General features: G+C 34.1%; 1 protein-coding gene across 1 annotated transcript in view; it reads right to left on the bottom strand.

The window, feature by feature from the left end:
• Positions 1-20,870, bottom strand: part of NetA (Netrin-A) — a 136,311-nt gene that overhangs the window by 10,392 nt on the left and 105,049 nt on the right. Inside the window, exon 4 of the mRNA XM_089090004.1 lies at positions 6,312-6,486. Coding sequence (XP_088946130.1) covers positions 6,312-6,486 — 175 coding nt within the window. The remainder of the gene's footprint in view (positions 1-6,311; positions 6,487-20,870) is intronic.

Here is a 20,870-nt window from a genome sequence, read left to right as displayed (position 1 = left end):
TTTATAGAAACCGATAGCAAATAGTCTGTTTTGAATAAGGATAAATATGAAAAAACTCTATATTTCGTCTCTAAACATAGTAAAAGCTCTTTATTCCTCATTTTATTTCTAACATTAAAAATAAACTAGATAATTAAGACTCAATTAAGACACGGTAATTAGAAAATATAAAATTATAGTAAAAACTAAATAAGCATGGATTATAGAAGAAAAGATAAAAAAGGGGCGGGGTTTTTACAGGGTTTTTTTTCCAGTAATATTTGAAATGTCAACACGTTGCCATTATTTTCTAATATAATAAATTAATTTTTATGGGAATATATAAGATAAATGCTTCATTTCATCGGATTTTTCACTGAAACCGGAATGCCGACTATTACAATTTCTATTATAAACAAAAATTGCAAAAACTGTAAAAACCACTATTATAATTTTGTTTCCAATTTTTATTATTAGTGTCTATATAGTTGATTGAAAACAGTTATTTTTTTCGAAATTCCTAAGACAAAACATAGAACAAAGCGAAATCAAGCATCTCAAACCCTAGGTAGGCATAATATGGTAAAGCTATAGATTTTTATAGACTTCATGATTAGAAAAAAAAATATTATTTACTATTAAATAAGAAAAAAACATGTTTTCATGTTTTCTGTCCCCTCAAACCCCCACTCTTTGTGCTCAAGTTTGACTATTCCTTTCCTGAAAGCATTTTAGAATGAAGCAAGTGTAGACAGTTGTTAATTGTACGCCTTTTACTTGTTTTTATATACTTTAGTTTTACTGTATACTGCAAAAACACTAAAATGAGTATTTTCATTCTCTAAACATTGTGATAAAATGGTTTTATCACAATGCTCTTGCGCTAGAGCATTCATTCTTGAAAATTTAGGAGCCAGATACGATTTTGAAAAGAAAAGCTGGATTTCTGCAATAACTCTTTTATTAAAGTTGACTCAAAATAACCTCAAAAATGTCAAAATGACCACAAAGTTACATTTTCAAGGGGGTTCAGATTTTTCTGTAAGTTCTCGGTAGTTTTGACATTTTATTCTTTCTTCAAAGACAAATTGGCACTTTGTTTGGTCTTTCGAAAAATCGAGAGAAATGGAAACGCTGCTTGAGACAAAGATCACTTAGTTTTTCTTCCGGCAACTCAGGTACTTCTACTGACTGCTAACTCTGGAACTGAACACGGCCAAGCATCTTATTTTTTTGGATTTCTGTACGACCAGACCTCTACTGAGGTATTACCATCAACCTTTTTTTTATTTTAAAAAGCTTCAAACAATTAACGTTCCTAGGTTATACTGGAGTAGCTCCATTAGGACAAAATTGCTGTTTCTCAGTCCAATATTGAAAAAATCAGTATTTTGTACTGGCACCATCTCTTTTACTATTAAAAAAAGGCGCTGTAACTTATATTTCCGTTTGTAGGAATCTTGTCGCAATTTTCTACAGTCACTGGTTCGGTAAGATCTTCCCTGGTAAAAAAAAAGTACAAATAAATAAGAATCTGTGAACATACTTTCCCTTAAAATTCTAAATATTTTTTTTCGTCAACAGGTGCATGTAATTTTTTTCCGCTGTTTTCAGACATTTTGATGGTATAATTTTCATCAAAATCACCTTATTTTTGCAGATGTCTTCCCCTTTTGCCTATGATTATGTAAATTCTCTTATGCTGGTAATGTTTGACGGGTAACTTAATCATATAGAATTTTGGACATTGGGGATCAGCGTAACAAGGATGCCGTTTTAAAAATTCTTTTTTTTACTTTCGTTTTCTATTGACAAGCTTCACTTTTTACTTTCCGTCCATTAGCATGAGTGGTTGGCTATTAAAGTAAGAAATGTTATTCAAATTTTAAGCATTAGTTTTCATCAAACGTCTTTAAAGTTTTACATCGATTTTGGGCACTAGCATAAATTTTTTCAATGGGGAAGGGGAGTCTATCAAATTTCCAGTGGGAAAGGACATTGCAATTAAGAAAACAAAATTTACAAATAAATTGAAAATTTTTTCTAAAGTTGTTTTTGCAGTTTTATATATTTCATGTCTACTGTGGGAGGCCGAGGAGAATTTTCGTCTTCCACTGAGGAAAAAGGGAAAGGAGGTGGGAGGGGGGAGAAGAAAATGTGTGTGAGAAAGATAAAGAGAGATAGAAAAAAAAGAGAGATACAATATTCTTCGAATATCAAATGTAAATCATAAGTAGGCTAGAGTTAATAGCCTACTTTCAAAAGAAAAAGAAAACAACTCATTAACATGATGAATAATGAAATCTGTAACATTTCACTACTCTCTTGGAATATAAACGGAAATTTTTCCGAGTGGTCTCTTGTGGTTGACCGGTTTGTGAATAAATATAATGTAACATGCCTGCAAGACCATTTCATCACAGAAGCTGGCCTAACCCTTTTAAATCTCTGGCCGTCCTACTCTGTGTTCTCCTTGCCTGCAAAACGTTCATCTCCGAGAGGCCGTCCGTCTGGCGGTATTGCCACGTTGGTTAGTAATCGTCTCGCGTGCGAAGTATGCGATAACAGTGACAATTTTCTTGCAACTAGACTAGATAACCTGCTAGTTATAAATGTATACCTTCCAACTGGTTGCCGTGACGACAAATCTGATAGTGCTTTTGCTATAAGTGCTGCCAAACTAGCCCGTTGCCTTAAAAAAGCCGAACAAGAGTCCCTTGAGTGCATAATCGTGGGTAACTTTAACTGTAATTTAGAAGTTGATATTAGTGTCCAAAACAGTTGGTGTTGCATCTTAATAGGGATACTTGAGAACCGCTTTACTATTCACCGGAAAAACCAGGACTTATCGTATATCCACCAATCTGGTTCTACGTCCAATCTAGACCATATTATTAGCTCTAGTTCTTTGCCAGTACGTGATGTTCTTGTCCTTCCGAATAGTTTCACTTCAGATCATTTCCCAGTTCAGTGTATTATCAGTAGGCCTACCTCGTTTTCCGCTGCGATTAATTCGTCGGCAGTTACTCAGAGGTAGCATGAGGTTCCCGTTTGGCGTAAAGTTGATAAAGAAAAAATTTCAAGATTCTTGTGATCCTGTTCTGTCAAAAATTCACGTACCGTTTGACCTACTTATGAAGTTCTCTCATCGTGATGAAAGAGATGCGCGGCTAAGTCTTAATATTTATTACGCCGAACTGACCCATGCCCTTCTGTTTGCCGAATCTCAAGGAGTGTTGAGACACTCCCCTCTTGTCTCAACCCCCCTCTCCCTAATGCATGGATATAGGCTCAAGTTCTACTCAGGCTAAATTTACTAATTATATAGTTTTTTTTTCAAATTGGCAATTAAGGCAATCAAATTTAAATTAAGGACAGATGAAATATAAGTGCAAAAAAGACTACAAACCAACAAAATCACCAAACTTTTGGATAATAGCTAGGGTTATACTCAGGTATTGGGTGAGGGCGCTTGTATATGGTTAAAAGGGAGGCAATGTTTGAAGATTAATTAATAGAAGTTTTATGCTGTTACTAATACTAATAACTCGCTGCAGCACCAAGCCACCTGAGCCCACCTCAGCTCTGTTGGCTCAAAGGAAAAAATTGTGTTACTATATGGTTTAATACAGAAGAGAGGATAAACTACACAATTACCAAAAAAGTTAGTTTTGCCATTAAGATGCCAGAATCACTTCAGTATAGCAAAATTTACACCTTGACCAATATCGAGGATGCTGCTTGTACGTCAGCTACAGTTTCCCTTTATTTTTCTTGCCAAATTTGAATATATTCTTTTTTTCTTGCACCTGATACAGTTTTCAATTTTAGGTTTTTTGGCTGCCAAAATGTTTCATCGTTAATATCTCCGTACCAAAAGAATAAAGAAAATCAAATTTCTATCCTGGAATGCAGATAAACATGTCATAGGCAGTGCAATCGCGCTGCCTAAGTAAAGAACGATGTTGGCACAATGTATTATTTATTATTATTTTTCTATCTTTAGACCAGGGCACTTCGTATCGAAGGAGTGGTCGTAGAAACTTCGAAAAGGGCTCATTCGATTGGAATTTGGAGTGGCTTGTGCCCTTTGTAATAGTCGAAAGTGATTGGAATGCAGCTAACATCCCTTCCACGACCACCATTTCCCCAAACATATCCAATCAAAATTTTGAGATAACCATTTTGTTCAGCGTAGTTGATTTCCATAACGAACAGATATTACAATAGATAACCGAGTCAAACTCAAAATGAGCAGAAATTAACATGAGTAGGGCTCAAAACCCCCAAGCATAATTTGCGCTTAACTGAAAAAATACAAATGAATGTGCATTGTCAGTTTAATATACATATACTGATATTTAGTAATCAAAATGTTAATATTATTTGATTTATTAAAGTTATAAAAGTAAAAAACATTTAAGTAGTAAAACATTTTTTCAGTAAAGTGCAAATTATGCTCTGGCCTTGGGAAAGCATAGGGGTTTTGAGCCCTACTCATGTTAATTTCTACTCGTTTTGAGTTTGACTCGATTATTTATCGTAATTTCTGTTCGTTTTGGGTTTCATTTATTTATCGATGCTGATTTGTGGTAATTTCACGCTTGGTAGATTATTTGATTTTATTTTCGCTCATTTTTGCTTTAATGGAGTTCTTACTTTTCTTTGAAAAACTTATTTTGTGGAAAAAGTTTTTTTTTATTTAATCTCTTTTTAAGGCCATCCGGATAATTCAATTTTTTCCATAATACAAGGTTTGCATGCAGCAGCTACGATTTTTTCTAATATCCCTGCTACAGGGAAGGGGGACTCTCACCATCCTTTCCTCTCCTATTAGAGCTAATGGGGCAACGGCAATAGAACTCATACTAGGCGTTCGAGATAAATAATAAGGTCTGCCAAAAGATAATCTATTTTACCAGTTTGCTCTTAATCATGGGTGTAATTTGCTAGTAATTAAAGTAACGGAGTATTGAACCATTACAATCCTTACCGGCGGTGTTGATCTCCGTTTCATAGCCCTTCAGCCAGGAATTCTAAGGGGGGGGGGCAGCCATCCTGTGCTTTCGCATACCTTTCCTGCTTACTTTCCCCAGATTTCTCCAAGTACCCATTTAGAGCTGGGTCGACTCTGACAGAGCTTACAGAGTCACGTCCCTGACCCCGCTCCCACACCAAATAACCGGGGACACCAGGATTCAAACTCCCGCCATTTGGACAAAGGATTTCAATTCTAGCACCCTAACCACTTGATTTGGACAGCTTTGCCAGTATCCCCCAGATCCCATTTTGACCCCCCCCTTAGCTGAAATTTGAGGCCTTCAAAAATCTCGTCAAAACTAACATAGGCCTGCATAATTCAAGCATCCCCCCAGCATTTTGATGAAATTACGCCATACAATTAATCCATATCTTAGATCCTTTATTTTTAGCACATTCAATGAAAAGGCTGCATATAAAAAAAAAAGAACTTCAAGATCAGAAAATCTTTGTACAAGTCAATTCTAAAAATTGTAGTTAGAGTTAAACAAATTGTATTTAAAAGGAATCGATTTAAGACATGAACAAATCTTTTATCGAAAAATAAATTAATGAAAGAGGAGCTTAATTGAATGTTGAAACACATTGAAATTTTAAAGTAAGGAGGATGGGATAATTGTACCGTTTCATACTCACCGATTTAGCTGAAGGGAAGATAGGGATTAAAAACAAAAGCGCCTATTATAATGTAGCATTTGGTGACTTTGGTGACTGAAAAGTAGAAAATTTCAGAGAAAATCGGGTATTTGATAAGATTAATCTGGAATACATTGCGAATAAATTTATCTGTAAGCAAAGGCTTGACCAAGATTTTTGTTTGGAGGGGGGGTGTAAAGAAAAATATTTAAAAAGCACTTGTAAAATCTGTCAATATGCATTTTTGTTACTTTTTTACGGGTCGGAAAAATTTCGGGGGGGGGGGACAAACTCGATAATCCCACCCCTGGATACGGCCTTGTCTGTAAGTGATAATCAATCCGCATTTTTTTTTTAATTTCCAGAATTATTTAAAGTCGAAATCCAGTCTGCACAAAGAAGGATTAGGTTAGCTTGGAAAACTCGAGGTAAGCAGGTTAAGCAGGTAAGTATGTTGTTAGCCCTCCTGGCTAACAAAATTTTGCTTTCCAAACCCTCGCCAGCATTTTAAAGTGCCTGAAAAGACAAGCTTGGAACAGTTTTGGTTCAAGCAAAGTCGCCAAACGGTAGATGGCGTAGGTGATTTTTGTTCAACGCTAGTGTTAGTTTCAACTCTTGTAAGCTTCATAACCTCTTTGGTCTAAAGCACAACCTACCTTTCCATTTTGATTTTCGGACATTTACAAGCCAGGTCGGACAGCTTGACCCAAATGTAAGTAGATCCTCTGCGCAGTCGATTTTCACGAGACTTTTTGAATATTGTCTGGACGTTTATCGTAAATTTAACCCAGTCAGCCACGGCTTCCCTGTTGATTACTGTCGCCAAAATAGCTGGAATATACAGAGAAATGAAAATAATAGCGAAGTAAACAGCAATTAAACCACAGGGGTATTCATTAAAAATAACGGTGTATCAAAGGCGGGGCACATTAAGGTAATAAAAACAGAGTTAAAAAAAATATAATCGTTTTTAAATCCCTGTAGTCAGGAAACATCTGAATCTGTATCACAAAAAAAAATTATTTATTATACAATCCAGGGACAGGATGGGCCAGGGACAGAATCACAAAAAGACAATCACTAAATATAATCGTCCATCCATATTTGGCTTAGCTGACATATTTGACTTACAAAATCGTTTCTTGTATTTTTGGAAATGGTCTTCGTAAAAAAAAAAATCCTTCAAATCTTAAGATAAGAATCTATTTAATAAAAAAGAATTGTTTTATTCAAATAGAACACTCTTTGTTATAATTCAGTTCTTTCAGTCACTCGAAACCAAATAGCTATAGATGGTTTTGGAAACCTCAATTTTAAAACGACACTTTAAGGTTGCGATAATAAAGTCCACTAGGAGCATACACTACTTCAGAAAACTTTATATTATCAGCTAGGCTGTGACCCTTTATGCCGTGGTTTCTACCGGTTGTTTCACAGACATAACGGAAAGCTAATGAACCAATAAAAGTACAAGAAATTTGTTCAACACAGGATAGGATATCCCAGTTTTTAATCAACTGATGCATTTGGTGTCTTTCCAGTAAAACACCAGATGGAAATGTGACTTTAATATTACGACCTAGCCGGGTCGTATCCAGGAATTTTTTCCAGGGGGGGGGCGATATAGAAGGATTTTTTTTGGGGGGGGGGGGCTCAAAAAGAAAATTTAACAAACGCACCGAAAAATATGTTTATATTCCTTTTTGTTACGTTTTTACGAAGCGGACAAAGATTTCGGGGGGGGGGGGGGGGAGGGTCAAACCCCCTTACCCCCCTTGTATTATTACGTTTTATTTCACTCGGCACTAGATGTCATAGAAAATTCGGAATTCATTCTATTCTTTTTTTGTCGTTGCTCTTACAACATCTAAATCTTTTTCTGGGCATAGTTTTTTATAAATTCACTATTTGGTATATTTAATTATTAAAGGGGGATAAAAAAAATTAAGCACCAAACTCCCCTCCTTTAAGTTCACACTATGCTCACTCATTGTGAAACTGTGAATCAATAATCAGATCATTAAGAAAGTTGATATCATTCAAAGCTGTTAAGCTTTCCCTTTAGCCTCACGCACTGTCAGGTTGTCTATTAATTTCAATTATTAACTACCGACAATGGTCAAAATTAAGTACATGTTAAAGGTTTAATATACTTCCAACTGTTCTTACTATTGTCTCTGGATGAATAAATGTTGTATACAAATGAGGCCTTTTTTAAAAATTGTTTTAAACTTTCGGCAGAGCTAAAAGAAAATTATAGAATTCAGGCGCTAATGTAGAGGACATCAGACCAGGAAAAATTGTAACTTTGCAACAAACAACATCCCACATAACAAGCACTGATAAATAAGCTAATACGACCATTAAGGCCGTATCCAGGGGGGAGTGGGGTTAGGGGTTTTGACCCCCCCCTAAGAAAATGTTTTTCCGACGCGTGGAAACTTAACCAAAATGAATATAAAAAATTTTTTGATGTGTTTTTAAAGCTTTTTTATAGCCCCAGCAAAAATCGGTACTTTTGTCTTATAGCCATCACACTCAAGATCTTGTATCGCGAGCATGAGACAATAACCCGTTTTCATGGTCTTTATACCAGACAATATTAGGTTCGGCTCGGTGGGAAACTACATTGTAGCTATATTTTAAAAAAAATATTTAGTTGGTATTTTGATTAGGTTAGTTTAGGTTACGTATTTAATATGATGCGGTCTGGGCGGCACCCCTTCCATGATTCTTTGTTGTAGTTTTCATAATTTTGTTGATAATGTACTATATTTTCATCATATTTTGTTTTATTTCCTCTCCCAAACCCCTCCCTCTCCCAAAAAAATCCTGGATATGACCCTGGCCACCGCATATCCTTCAGCCCTACTCTTGATCGAATTCTAACTTTGCATACACAATTAAAAAAAAAAAAAAAAAAAAAAAAAAAAAAAAAAAGATTTCCAAGATAATGTTTTGCTCGTATCCAAACAAGTAAAAAAAAAACAAGAATTTTTCAGTTGGAATTGTGACTTGCTTAATGATTTCCAGCAAATTATTGAAATTATTAAGATTTATGCACTTTTCAGTAACAAAAATATAGTTTTCGACGCAAATAGGTTATATTAATCAAAATGGTTTGGACTTAAATAGTAGATGGAAATTTCTTGAATAGCATATTGAATTTGACTTCGGTGCCATTTAAAGTGAATTTATGTATAAATGTTCTTACGAACATGCATAAATTTATGTGCTAACATTTTTAAGCTTATAATTAATATTTCGGAGCAATATGAGAATAGTATAGGAATTGTTTAATCACTTATGGCTTATGGAATAGTTACAGTGCATTAATAAAAAAGAAACAATATTTTTTGGGGTTTTTCTATATAAACACAAGCTAACAGCAAGCTACTGGCTAACAGCAACAGTTCATTCTTCTGGCCCAAGGTCACTTGTAAACGTCAATACACTGTAAAAAAATTGTTTGAGATTCAACAAAAATTGTTCGTAATGTTTATCAACAGCAAAATTGAAATTTCAACAGCTGAATTTGAATATTAGAGACCATTTTGGAAATCTATGATCATTATTGAATATTCAGTCTGTTGAGAAACAAAAATGTTGGATTTCCATAATTGAATTGAATTTTTAAACAATGTTGGATTTTAAGATCCTTATTGTATTTCCGTCTTGTTTGTTGGATTTCCATTACTATCGTTGTTCAATTTATTAGGACTACAATCTTACGCAACAGCTGCCAGGAATAGTCATCAATGACCAAGTTTCAGACATAGCCCAAACAGGTCATTGTCCTGGTATGAAACAGACTATTCCAATCATCTTAATTTTTAGTGGAATCGTCGGTTTCCAGCGAAACCCAAGTAATCATAATACAGAAATAATTCCTTAAAGAATGATTTTAACATTTTATAAGTCCGAACTTGTATTTATCTAGAAAAAGCAAAAAAATATTTTTTCTCGTTTATTAATACAATGTAACTATTCCTTAACCCGTTAGTGATTAAGAAATTCATATGATGTTCTTCCATTGCTCCGAAATATTAATTAAAAGCTAAAAATGTGTGTGCATAAATTTATGCATGTTCATAAGAACATTTGTACATCAATTCACTTTAAATGGCACCATAGTCAAATTCAATATGATATTCATGAAATTCCAAACTACTGCTGAAGTCCAAACCATTTTGATAAATATAACCTGTTTGTGTCAAAAATTACATTTTTTTCTACTGAAAAGTGCATAAATCTTAATAATTTCAATATTTGTTGGAATTCAATAACCAAGTCACAATTTCAACAGAAAAATTGTTTTTTTTTTGTTTGAATTGTATGAATTCAATAAGCAGGTCACAATTCCAACAGAAAAATTGGATTTTTTTTTGACTTTTTTGAATTCGAGCCAAACATTTTGTTGGAAATCAATTTTTTTACAGTGTAAATAATTACACGTAACATGACCAACGCAATATCCAAATGCACTTTAACACTTTTCCATCCTAAACAGCAAACAGGTGCAGAGTATGGGAGGAGGCAGTACAGACCCATACGTAGTGCTTTTTGCAGGGGGGGGGGCAATAGTAAAAAAAAATATTTGACAGTTTGAATAAGAAGTGCCCATAAATTCGGAAAAATTTAGAAGTTCAGGGGACCAGGCCCCGATACCCTTTTGCTTACATTCCTTGAACAAGGGGGCTAAGTTTTATCTATCAAAATAGTGATTTACAGATTAAGAGAACAGGTTTTATAACAAAAATCATCTTCCAATGTAACGCAACCCATTTAACGAAGAGATTATAATACCAAAGACTGGGGAAATAATGGAATTCTTTTTACATGCTTTTTTAAACCCAATAAGATTAACGTCAATTTAGAGAAAAGGTCCCTAGATAAGGACACCATGATTGTCGAGTTAAAAAAAATAAGACGGCTCAAATTTTATTGAACAATAAATTTTGACATCTAATGATGCTCCAAAAGCAGTTTTTTCAGAGGGGCCTTGGGTAACAGAACTTCAGATATTAACCAAGACTAGACATTGAGAAGCGAACCGAATATTCTTCAAAATAAAGACATCTTTAGAAACGAACTTCGAATTAAAGCTTAAACGCACTTCGAAGCTAAGCTTAAGTACTTTTTCGTGTGTTAACCGACAAGTTTGAACAGTTACCAAAGCCTGTCGGACAACAGGCAGGGTTACCGCCCCCAGTGATTTATCAGTATTGCTAGTGGTTTTTTATATCACGCAAGCAAAAATTTATTAAATTAGCACATAAATCCCTAGACTATTGAAGAAAATCACTAAGTCAATCCAAAAATCAACTAAAATCTAGTGATTTTTTGTTTCACTGGTTAGCAGCCCTGACAACAAATATAAACAAATAAATGAAGAAGACTGTTGCGTATACTCTTTTATGAGGAATTGTTTTGTTAAATTTTTTGAAAAATTGTAGAAAATTGTGATTAAAAAAATCACCACCCAAAATATGGATGGTATGAAAAAAAAATATAATTACAACTTTGAGCATAACATAAAAACTGAATTAGTATTTTTCCTAAACTCATATCTCCTTAAGCTTTCCAGAAACAAATTCTTAATAAATAATTATAAACTACATTAGATGTCCACTCAAAGAGAATTGAAAAGCTATATGAGTTAAATTTTGGTTACTTGAAATAGGACCAAAACGATTCAATAACTAGTTCCCTTAACAGTGCAGCGTTTAGCGACTTCATTTAAAAAAAATGTAGAAATTTAAGGAAAACTGGATAATTGATACAAGCAATAAGCAATTCACGGCCGTATCCAGTATTTCGGGGGAGGGGGGGATTAAAGCCGAAATGTCTCTGTAACTGATATCAGTATTTCTTTTTTTTACTTTCAAGTCAAAATCTAGTATGCACAAGTGCAAAGTAGGCTTAAGTTAGTTTGGTAAAATCTAGGTAGTTAAGTAGGCTAATAGCCTTTAAGCTGATGAACCTACTGGTGATAGAATTCCTCTTTCTTATCCACGAAATTTTAAAGCGCCTGAAAAAACAAATATGCAGTAATTTATGTAGGCTAAAAAGATAGCGAAATCAGCAAATGCTAGATGGCAGGGTAATTTTTCTTTTCCACATTATTGCCAGTTTCCATTCTAATAGGTTTAATTGAGTTTATCCAAAAACATTTTTGATAATTTTGACTAGTTAAAACTTAATTTTTATTGGACACTGAGCTTTAACATTCACACAAAATACATACACATATGCATCAAAAGCCTCAAAGCTAAAATAAAGTCACTAGTAATCCAGTGGCAGTTTTCCGAATTATTTGGCCATTTTTTTGAAGTAAAGACATTACCCTATTTACAACGACTTTATTATGAGAAATGGAAAAAATAAGGCTGGAAATCGATTAATTATGCCGGTACTTGTGCATTATATTCTACACAGTGCTATAGACTTTACAAAGATATACTACAGGAAACCAGTCAAACGGGTTATATTTATATTTTCTTCCTATTTTGTTCCCTTAGCATTAACCAAACTTTACTTCTTTCGTGTGTAGGATATAATGCACATGTACCATTATGCCTTATCACAAATTGGAACCCATGACTAGTTTTCTTTCTCAGAAATGATTTTTACCTTGTGTTGAGTAGGCCCAGGCTCGATTTGAAGAGTTGGAAGACAACAGTGACATCAGCGCTATACTTTCATTGTATTTATTTAAAATATTTACAAAGCCTTTCTCTGATGAAATAAAAAATAACTTTAGCAAGGCCAAAACACATTTATTTGACAGCGTTTTCACTTCAGTTATTTCACTTCCCTTTGCTATTAAACTAATTTAGCGTCCGAAGGCGATGATAGATAGCAGGCCATGTTTTTAAAAGTTTTGTTTTCACTTTATCATTCTATTACACAGCAAAGGGGGACAAATACTTCGCACGGTGCAGTGATTTTTAGATTTAAAAATGGTTTCCGGCGTATCTCTCCCCCCCCTCCGTGTGTTTGTGTACCCCCAATATTCTGATTCAAACAATTAAAAACGTTTCTGTGTAATTTTTCTAGATTTAGTTGTTTTTTAAAGAGACAACGGGGAAAGTAATTTTGGTAAACAGCCACTCATTCTCTTCTTTGCCTGGTTTGTCAATAAAAAACGATACATTTATTAACCGTTAATCAGGTGCCATTTTTTTATCATTTGGCGTATTTCCTCTGCGATTGGAAACCCCCGCGGAAATACACCCCAACTCAAATAAGAAGAAACCTAACTCATACCATAACCCCATATATCCTAACTCAGATAAGAAGAAACCTTTTTGTGTATTTTTTTTCGGTACTGGTGCATTATGCGGGCATCACTATATACTGTATCAAAGATACCAGTCACGAAAACCGTCAAACTCCTATTTCAATAAATAAAAGTTCAAATAGGGATAAAATCCTTTTAATAGACAGTGATGATAGAAATTCACAAAAATACCAGATATTTTGGTCACATATACAGTGACGGTCACTGTATATGTGACCAAAATATCTGGTATTTTTGTGAATTTCTATCATCACTGTCTATTAAAAGGATTTTATCCCTATTTGAACTTTTATTTATCGTCATGGAAAGGCAGTGTGGTCTCCGAAATTATCTACTCCTATTTCATTAGCAGACAACGGGTGATTTGCTAGATAAATGGATGGCAAAGCGTGGTTTCTCAATATTTTAAAGATTGTTTTTTGGGGGTCTAGGAGCGAGAAAGGTACCTAAGTTAGGTTACGTATTTAATATATACTATGCTTTACCCCCTCCCTCTAAAGTGCAAATACATAGCCCAAATTTGTTCCTAAGTTCCTAAATTTGTTCCTAGTGCCCCCAAACAATGCAAAGGAAAAACAAATTTGCTTTACAAAAAATCCAGTTGAAATGATAATATTTTGAATTGAATACCTTCCGAAGATAATGTGGCTGGTTAATCAAACAATCACAGAAATACTATGCAAAATTAACTCATTTCGGAATATTTATGAATAGCAATAACATGATTGATATTCAGGCACCCTCAAACTTCATTTAAACTTTTTTTTTTAAGTCCGGCTAAAATCCGTCAGAGGATTTAAGAAAAATATATTAAGGGTACTGGGGGGAGGAGAGATTTTTTACTAAGTCAAGGTTGATTGTTTTTCCAGACCAGAAAAAGTTAGCATACCTATTTTCAGTGAAAATTATTGAACTGTTTTTAAGAAAAAAAAATATGATACCTGCGTCTTATCCTTATAGCGACACCACTTTGTTCTTGATCTGTAATGAAATTGGTTTTCTGTGTCTACTCGGAGATAATCAGCTTAGCCTGAGAAAAACAAACTCTTTTGTAGGTGTCTTTTAGTTAAATATTTAATATATAGAGGGGATTAGGTTATAAATGTAATATAATAATTTCTGGGCGGCCTGCTTTCTATAATTCCCTGTTGTAGTTTCCATAATTTTGTGACTAAAGTATTATATTTTCATCATAATTTGGTATATTTAATTAGGATTAACCTGACTTCTTTGGTGTGGTCGCTATAACACGTAAGTAGAATGTGTCATATGGATTCTATGGAAGCACTAGGAACCACTGAAGCGTATCAAGTTGAATGAACTTTATCTAGGTCATCCCCTAGGGCACTCTTGAGTTGAAAGAACATTATCTTGGTCATTCTCTATTATACTTCTTTGGGACCTATAGGAACCACTGAAGCGTATCAAGTTGAATGAGCTTTATCTAGGTCATCCACTAGGACACTCTTGAGGCTGAACGAACATTATCTAGGTCATTCTCTATCGTAGCCATAGGAACCACTGAAGCGTATGAAGTTGAATGAACTTTATCTAGGTCATCCCCTAGGGCACTCTTGACGTTGAACGACCTTTGTCTAGGTCAGACTCTATTATACTTTGCGTACGGCCACAGGAACCACTGAATCGTATCAAGTTGAATAAACTTTATCTAGGTCATCCCCTAGGGCACTCTTGAGGTTGAACGACCTTTATCTAGGTCAGCCTCTATTATACATTGCCGGGACCTATAGGAACCACTGAAGCGTATTAAAGTTGAATGAACTTCATCTAGGTCATCCTCTAGGGCACTCTTGAGGTTGAACGAGCCTTATCTAGGTCATTCCCTATTGAGGTTCCATTTTGCTTACTTTACGTTCCTTGCCATGCTATTTGCTTACTTTACTTTCCTTGGCACCTTTCCAGGGCACATGTCAAGGCTATCCCCTTGGGACTCTCTTGCATAATCTGGTTCTGGACGTTAGGGAGTGCTCAAAGTTGAAACTAATAAAGATGTAGATGCCGAGAAAAGAATTTTAATAAAGAAATTCAGAACAATCTTTAGAAATCCTTAGAAATCAACTAGTGAGATGATTAATGGTTTGAACCATCAAGGACTGCAACCACCAATGACCCTAACCACCAAGGACCTCAATCTCTATGGGCCCCTTCCCCCAACCTCCAAAGGGCCCCCTCCCTTCAACTTTTTGCCCCCCCCCCCCATTTTTTATCCTTTTTTTGAAGTTTTTTTTAATTTTGTTCATTATTTTATGAATGATATATTTTTTTCAACTTTTTTTCATCTCTTAGAATTACATGAAACACTTAAAACATAAAAAAATTACATTTGATATTTTCCAAGTTCAAAATGAGAATGATATAGAAATGTTAGTCTTGACTTTTAATATTAGAAAAATTTTGTTTGTAGTAGCACTTTTTTTGTGTACTGAATTTTTTGGACTTCGAAATTATTCAATTTTTTCTTACGTATCTTAAAATACCATGAAATATGCTTGCAGCTCTACCATTAAAATTTGAGCCGCAATTGTGGAATGAAATGAAATTTCCGTATTGTGTATCAAAGAGGTGTATTAAAGAAAGAGTTTGTTACTTACATACAATTTTTTATAATTTCTTGAATGAAATTTCATCGTGTATCCAAGAGGTGAAAACAATAAAGAGTTTGTTACCTACTGGCGATTTTTTCATTATTTCTTGAATAAAATATCTGTATTATGTATCAAAGAGGTGAAATCAATAAAGAGTTTGTTACTTACTTACAATTTTTTATAAAATCTCGAATGAAATGTCTGTATTGTGTATCCAGGAGGAGAATGAAAGAAAGAGTTTGTTAATTACTTCAATTTTTTCATAATTTTTTGAGTGAAATTGCTGTATTGTCTGTCCAGGAAGCGAATTCAGGAAAGAATATTTTCATATTTTCCTGAATTAAATATCTGTATTGTGCATCCGAACGGCGAATTCAAAACACAATTTGTTACTTACTTAGAATTTGTCATAATTTCTTGAATGAAATGTCTGTACTGTGTATCCAGGAGGCAAATTCAAGAAAGGATTTGGTACTTACAATTGTTTCATAATTTAATGAATGAATAGAACTATTCTAAAGAATAAAGAGGGGTTAAGCTTAAAGATATTTATTGTTTAAACATATTAAAAGATTTTTTGAAAAAAAACACATATTTACATAAAAATAGTACTTAAAGTTCACTATTACACATCCAGAAACGAGGATGCCATGATATAGAATAGCTTTTACCGTGTCTTATGCACTTATCGTGATCAGATATGTCCTTAGGTATCCACTGCGCGAAGAACCTAACCTCGTCTTCAGGACAGTGATAAGTCCCTTCAAATTTAGGAGACTTAAATTCTTCTAGATTGAAAAGTGGAATCCTAGGGTGACACTTTTGAATTAAAACATTGTCTGTGGGTACATTATCCTTTATGTAGAATGCTTCAACCCCGAAAAAGCTACAAATTTCACTGACTTCCTCCTGAAAATTTCTCAGTTCCTGAACACTTTTATTAAGTGGTGTAATCACTCTATCGTCAAATCCCAGTCTGTTTATACGACGTAATGTAGTACTCCACAAGCTTTTATCATACTCAAACATATTATAGTTCACTATCCAATGATAATAGTCAGTTTCTTCGAGTTCCATAGACAATAATAAAAATGCACATTCAAATATAACACCACAAGATGATTTTTTAAACCGATAAATTTTGTATCATACAGTCCTATCATCTTCGAAGCTATTAATGTAGTATTTAAGTAGAGATGTACTTCATCAAACTTTTATACCTTTGCTCAAGGTTGAATGGAGTTATGGCTAGAGGGATGAGTCCTAAAACCATCTGAATTTATTGAGGGGAGGAGTTATAGAACCCTTAGAATTCATTGTGGGGAGGAGTCATAGAACTTTCGCTATCTGTTGCATTCAAATAAAGCCTGGAAATTACAATTTTTTCATAATTTCTTGAATAAAATTACTGTGTTTTGTATCCGAGAGGTGAATTCAAGAGAGGTTGTTATTTACTTACTTATAATTTTTTCATAATGACATATCCAACAATGGACGATGATAAAGAATTTATTCATTCTAATACATAGATTTTGTCAATGTTATCTGACGTATCTGACAAATAATATCATTAAGAATGTTAATAAAGAATTTGTTCAATTTGATACTTAAATTATGTCAATGTTATCAACCGTATCTTTCAAAACATTGATAAAGAATTTATTCACTCTGATACTTAGATTTTCTCAATTTTATCAAGCATACCTGACAAAACATGTTGATAAAGAATTAATTCACTCTGATACTTACATTTTGTGAATGTTATCTGATCTATTCAGCAAAGAAGTTGATATAGAATTTATTCACTATGATACATAGATTTGGTCAGTGTTATCAAACGTATCTGTCAAAAGGACATTGAAAAAGAATTTATTCACTCTGATATTCAGATTTTCACAATTTTATCATACATATTATACAAATGATGATGATAAAGAATTTATCCACTCTGATACTTAGATTTTGTGAATGTTATCTGATATATCAGACAAAGGGAAGTTGATAAAGAATTTATCCACTATAATACATATATTTTGACAATTCTATTCAACGTATCCGAAAAGGATGTTGATAAAGAATTTATTCACTCTGATACTTAGATTTTGTCAATGTTACCCCATGTGTCTGACAATAGATGTATGCAAATTTCTTTTCTTACATCTCCGATGTTTTAATAGACATTCTAAACGTTTGATATGCTATCATACTCTAAAAATAACGAACACATAACAATGTAATGCATAATATATTTTTAATGAAATAATGTCATGTAGAATATTAATACAAAAAATAAATTATGATACACTATTAATATCAATGAGCAACTTTGGACATTTTGAATCTGTTCCATAAAATAGTTCACCATGTTCTCTCTTGATATTGTAGCTATTATCTTCTCGTAGCTCGTAATCAGTAGAATAATCATTATTCCATTTTGAGTCATACACATTATTTACTGGTGTGTCACCGACAGGTTCAATATGCGATTAGTCTTTGGTATTATTTGATTCATTGACTGTTTAATTAAAAGTAGTTACGTTTGCAGGCACTTTGTTTTTCATCGATTCATCTTTATATTCTTTAGTGATATTTTCTAAAAATGCCCTTTTTATTTTTCCGGCAATTTCACTGTCCATTACAACATCATTTCTACAAAGGTAACAGTTCCGGCACGTAGACAAGATATTGTTTATGATATTAGTAGAAAACTAGGTCTTTCTTTTCCCCTTTGCTTTCATTTGAATGCTAATGCCTAAAAGATGACGATAGGTTCTATCAATAGGTAGCATGTTACCAGAAGCACTAGCAAGAAGATGCCCCTCTTCATCCACTATTATTTTTATATTGGCATTCTCTTTGAGTACTAACTTCTCTGGAAATGATACTTCGCATATCCACCATTTGTATAATTGTATTTTTTTAGTACTCCAAAGAAATTTAATTTCTTATTGTCATGACAACGCACGCATACGTTTCCAATAGTGCTACCACTTGTACTTGTTTCATAGTTCAACTACTTCTCCTTGTCAGCATTCAATGCTACATTAACACTAACATGTGAACAAATTTCTACTGGGGGGTCATCCACATGTTCAATATGCATTTCATCTTTGCTATTAATTGGTTCATTAATTGTTTGATCAATGGTAGTGACGTTTACTGGCACTTTGTTTTTCATGGATTCATGTTTATATTCCCTAGTGATATTTTCTACCAATGCCCTTTTTATTTTTCCGGCAATTTGATTGTCTAGTACAACATTATTTTTACACAGGTAACAGTTTTGGCACGTAGACAAAATGTGATTTATGATATTAGTAGAAGAGTATGCCTGTCTCATTTTGATCTTCCGTTGAATGCTAATACTCGAAAGCTGACGATGGGGTGTAACACACGGTAACATGTTACCACAAGCACTAGCAAGAAGAAGTCCCTCTTCATCAACTAAGATTTTTATGTTGGCATTCTCTTTGAGTGTGATAATCCCCCGAGATCTCAATCTCGCATATCCACCATCATAAGAGTGGAATTTTTTGGTACTCAAAAGAAATTTAACTCCTTACTATCATGACAATGCACGCATACATTTCCAATAGTGCTACCACTTGTACTTGTTTCATAGTTCAAATACTTCTCCTTGTCGGTATTCAATGCTACAATAACACTATCATGTGAACACACTTTCTTAAAATGCTCCATCTTCACTTTTTTAAAGATACGACTTATGTGTTTATTGTTCCACTGCGTAAAAAATGTTGATTTAGTACATGTAATAAATTAGGTATTATTAATAACCCCCCATAGAGTACCAGTGGTAAAGCCGCGTTGTGTCTATGAGCAAGCATAGATTGCGATTGGTAGAGCCGCAAGCATATTTTTTGTTATTTTAAGATACGTAAGAAAAAAATTGAATAATTTCGAAGTCCAAAAAATTCGGTCCAAAAAATTCAATCTACAAAAAAAAGTGCTACTACAAACAATATTTTTCTAATAGTAAAAGTCACGACTAACATTTCTATATCATTCTCATTTTGAATTTGGAAAATATTAAATGTGAATTTTTTATGTTTTAAGTATGTTTCATGTCATTCTAAGAGATGTAAAAAAAAGTTTAAAAAAGATATATCATGCTCATAAAATAATAAAAAAAGCTTCAAAAAACTTCAAAAAAAGTGTAAAAAGATGGGGGGGTCAAAAAGTTGAAGGGAGGGGGCCCCTTGGAGGTTGGGGAGAGGGGTTCCATGGAGGTTGACGTCATTGGTGGTTAGGGTCATTGGTGGTTACAGTCCTTGATGGTTCAAACCCATAATCATCTCACTAGTTAATTTCTAAGCATTTCTAAAGATTGTTCTGAATTTCTTTATTAAAATTCTTTTCTCGGCATCTACATCTTTATTAGTTTTGAGCGCTCCCTAATAAAACCAGATTATGCAAGAGTGTCCCAAGGGAATAGCCTTGACATGTGCCTTGGAAAGGTGCCAAGGAACGTAAAGTAAGCAAATAGCATGGCAAGGAACGTAAAGTAAGCAAAATGGAACCTAAATAGAGAATGACCTAGATAAGGTTCAGGAGTGCCCTAGGGGATGACCTTTATAAAGTTCATTCAACTTGATACGCTTCAGTGGTTCCTATTGGCGTCAACGAAGTATAATAGAGGCTGACCTAGATAGAGGTCGTTCGACCTCAAGAGTGCCCTAGGAGATGACCTAGATAAAGTTCTTTCCACTTGATCCGCTTTAGTGGTTCCTAGGGACGTACGCAAAGTATAATAGAGGATGACCTAGATAAAGGTCGTTCAACCTCAAGAGTGCCCTAGGAGATGACCTAGATAAAGTTCATTCAACTTGATACGCTTCAGTGGTTCCTATGGCCACGGTAGAGAATGACCTAGATAAAGTTCGTTCAACCTCAAGAGTGTCCATGGGGATGACCCAGATTAAGCTCATTCAACTTGATACGCTTCAGTGGTTCCTATAGGTCCCAAAGAAGGATAATAGAGAATGACCAAGATAAAGTTCATTCAACCTCAAGAGTGCCCTAGGGGATGACCTAGATAAAGTTCATTCAACTTGATACGCTTCAGTGGTTCCTAGTGCTTCCATAGAATCCATATGACACATTCCACTCAAGTAAGTACAAAAAAATATGCATACATACATACCAGGAGCCTATCTAGGAATTTGTTCGAAGGGGGGGGGTCACAAAAAAACTTTATAAAAGCATCAACAATTTGTTTATATGTATTTTTGTAAAGTTTTTATGAGTCGGACAAAGATTTTGAGGGGAAGGGTTAAACCCCGTAACCC

This window comes from Artemia sp. Qi Xiang Cuo, chromosome 1, assembly GCF_049724085.1.
Source record: "Artemia sp. Qi Xiang Cuo chromosome 1, ASM4972408v1, whole genome shotgun sequence".
NCBI lineage: Eukaryota > Metazoa > Arthropoda > Branchiopoda > Anostraca > Artemiidae > Artemia > Artemia sp. Qi Xiang Cuo.
The sequence above is the reverse complement of the archived record's forward strand: the minus strand, read 5'-3'. Positions and strand labels throughout refer to the sequence as shown.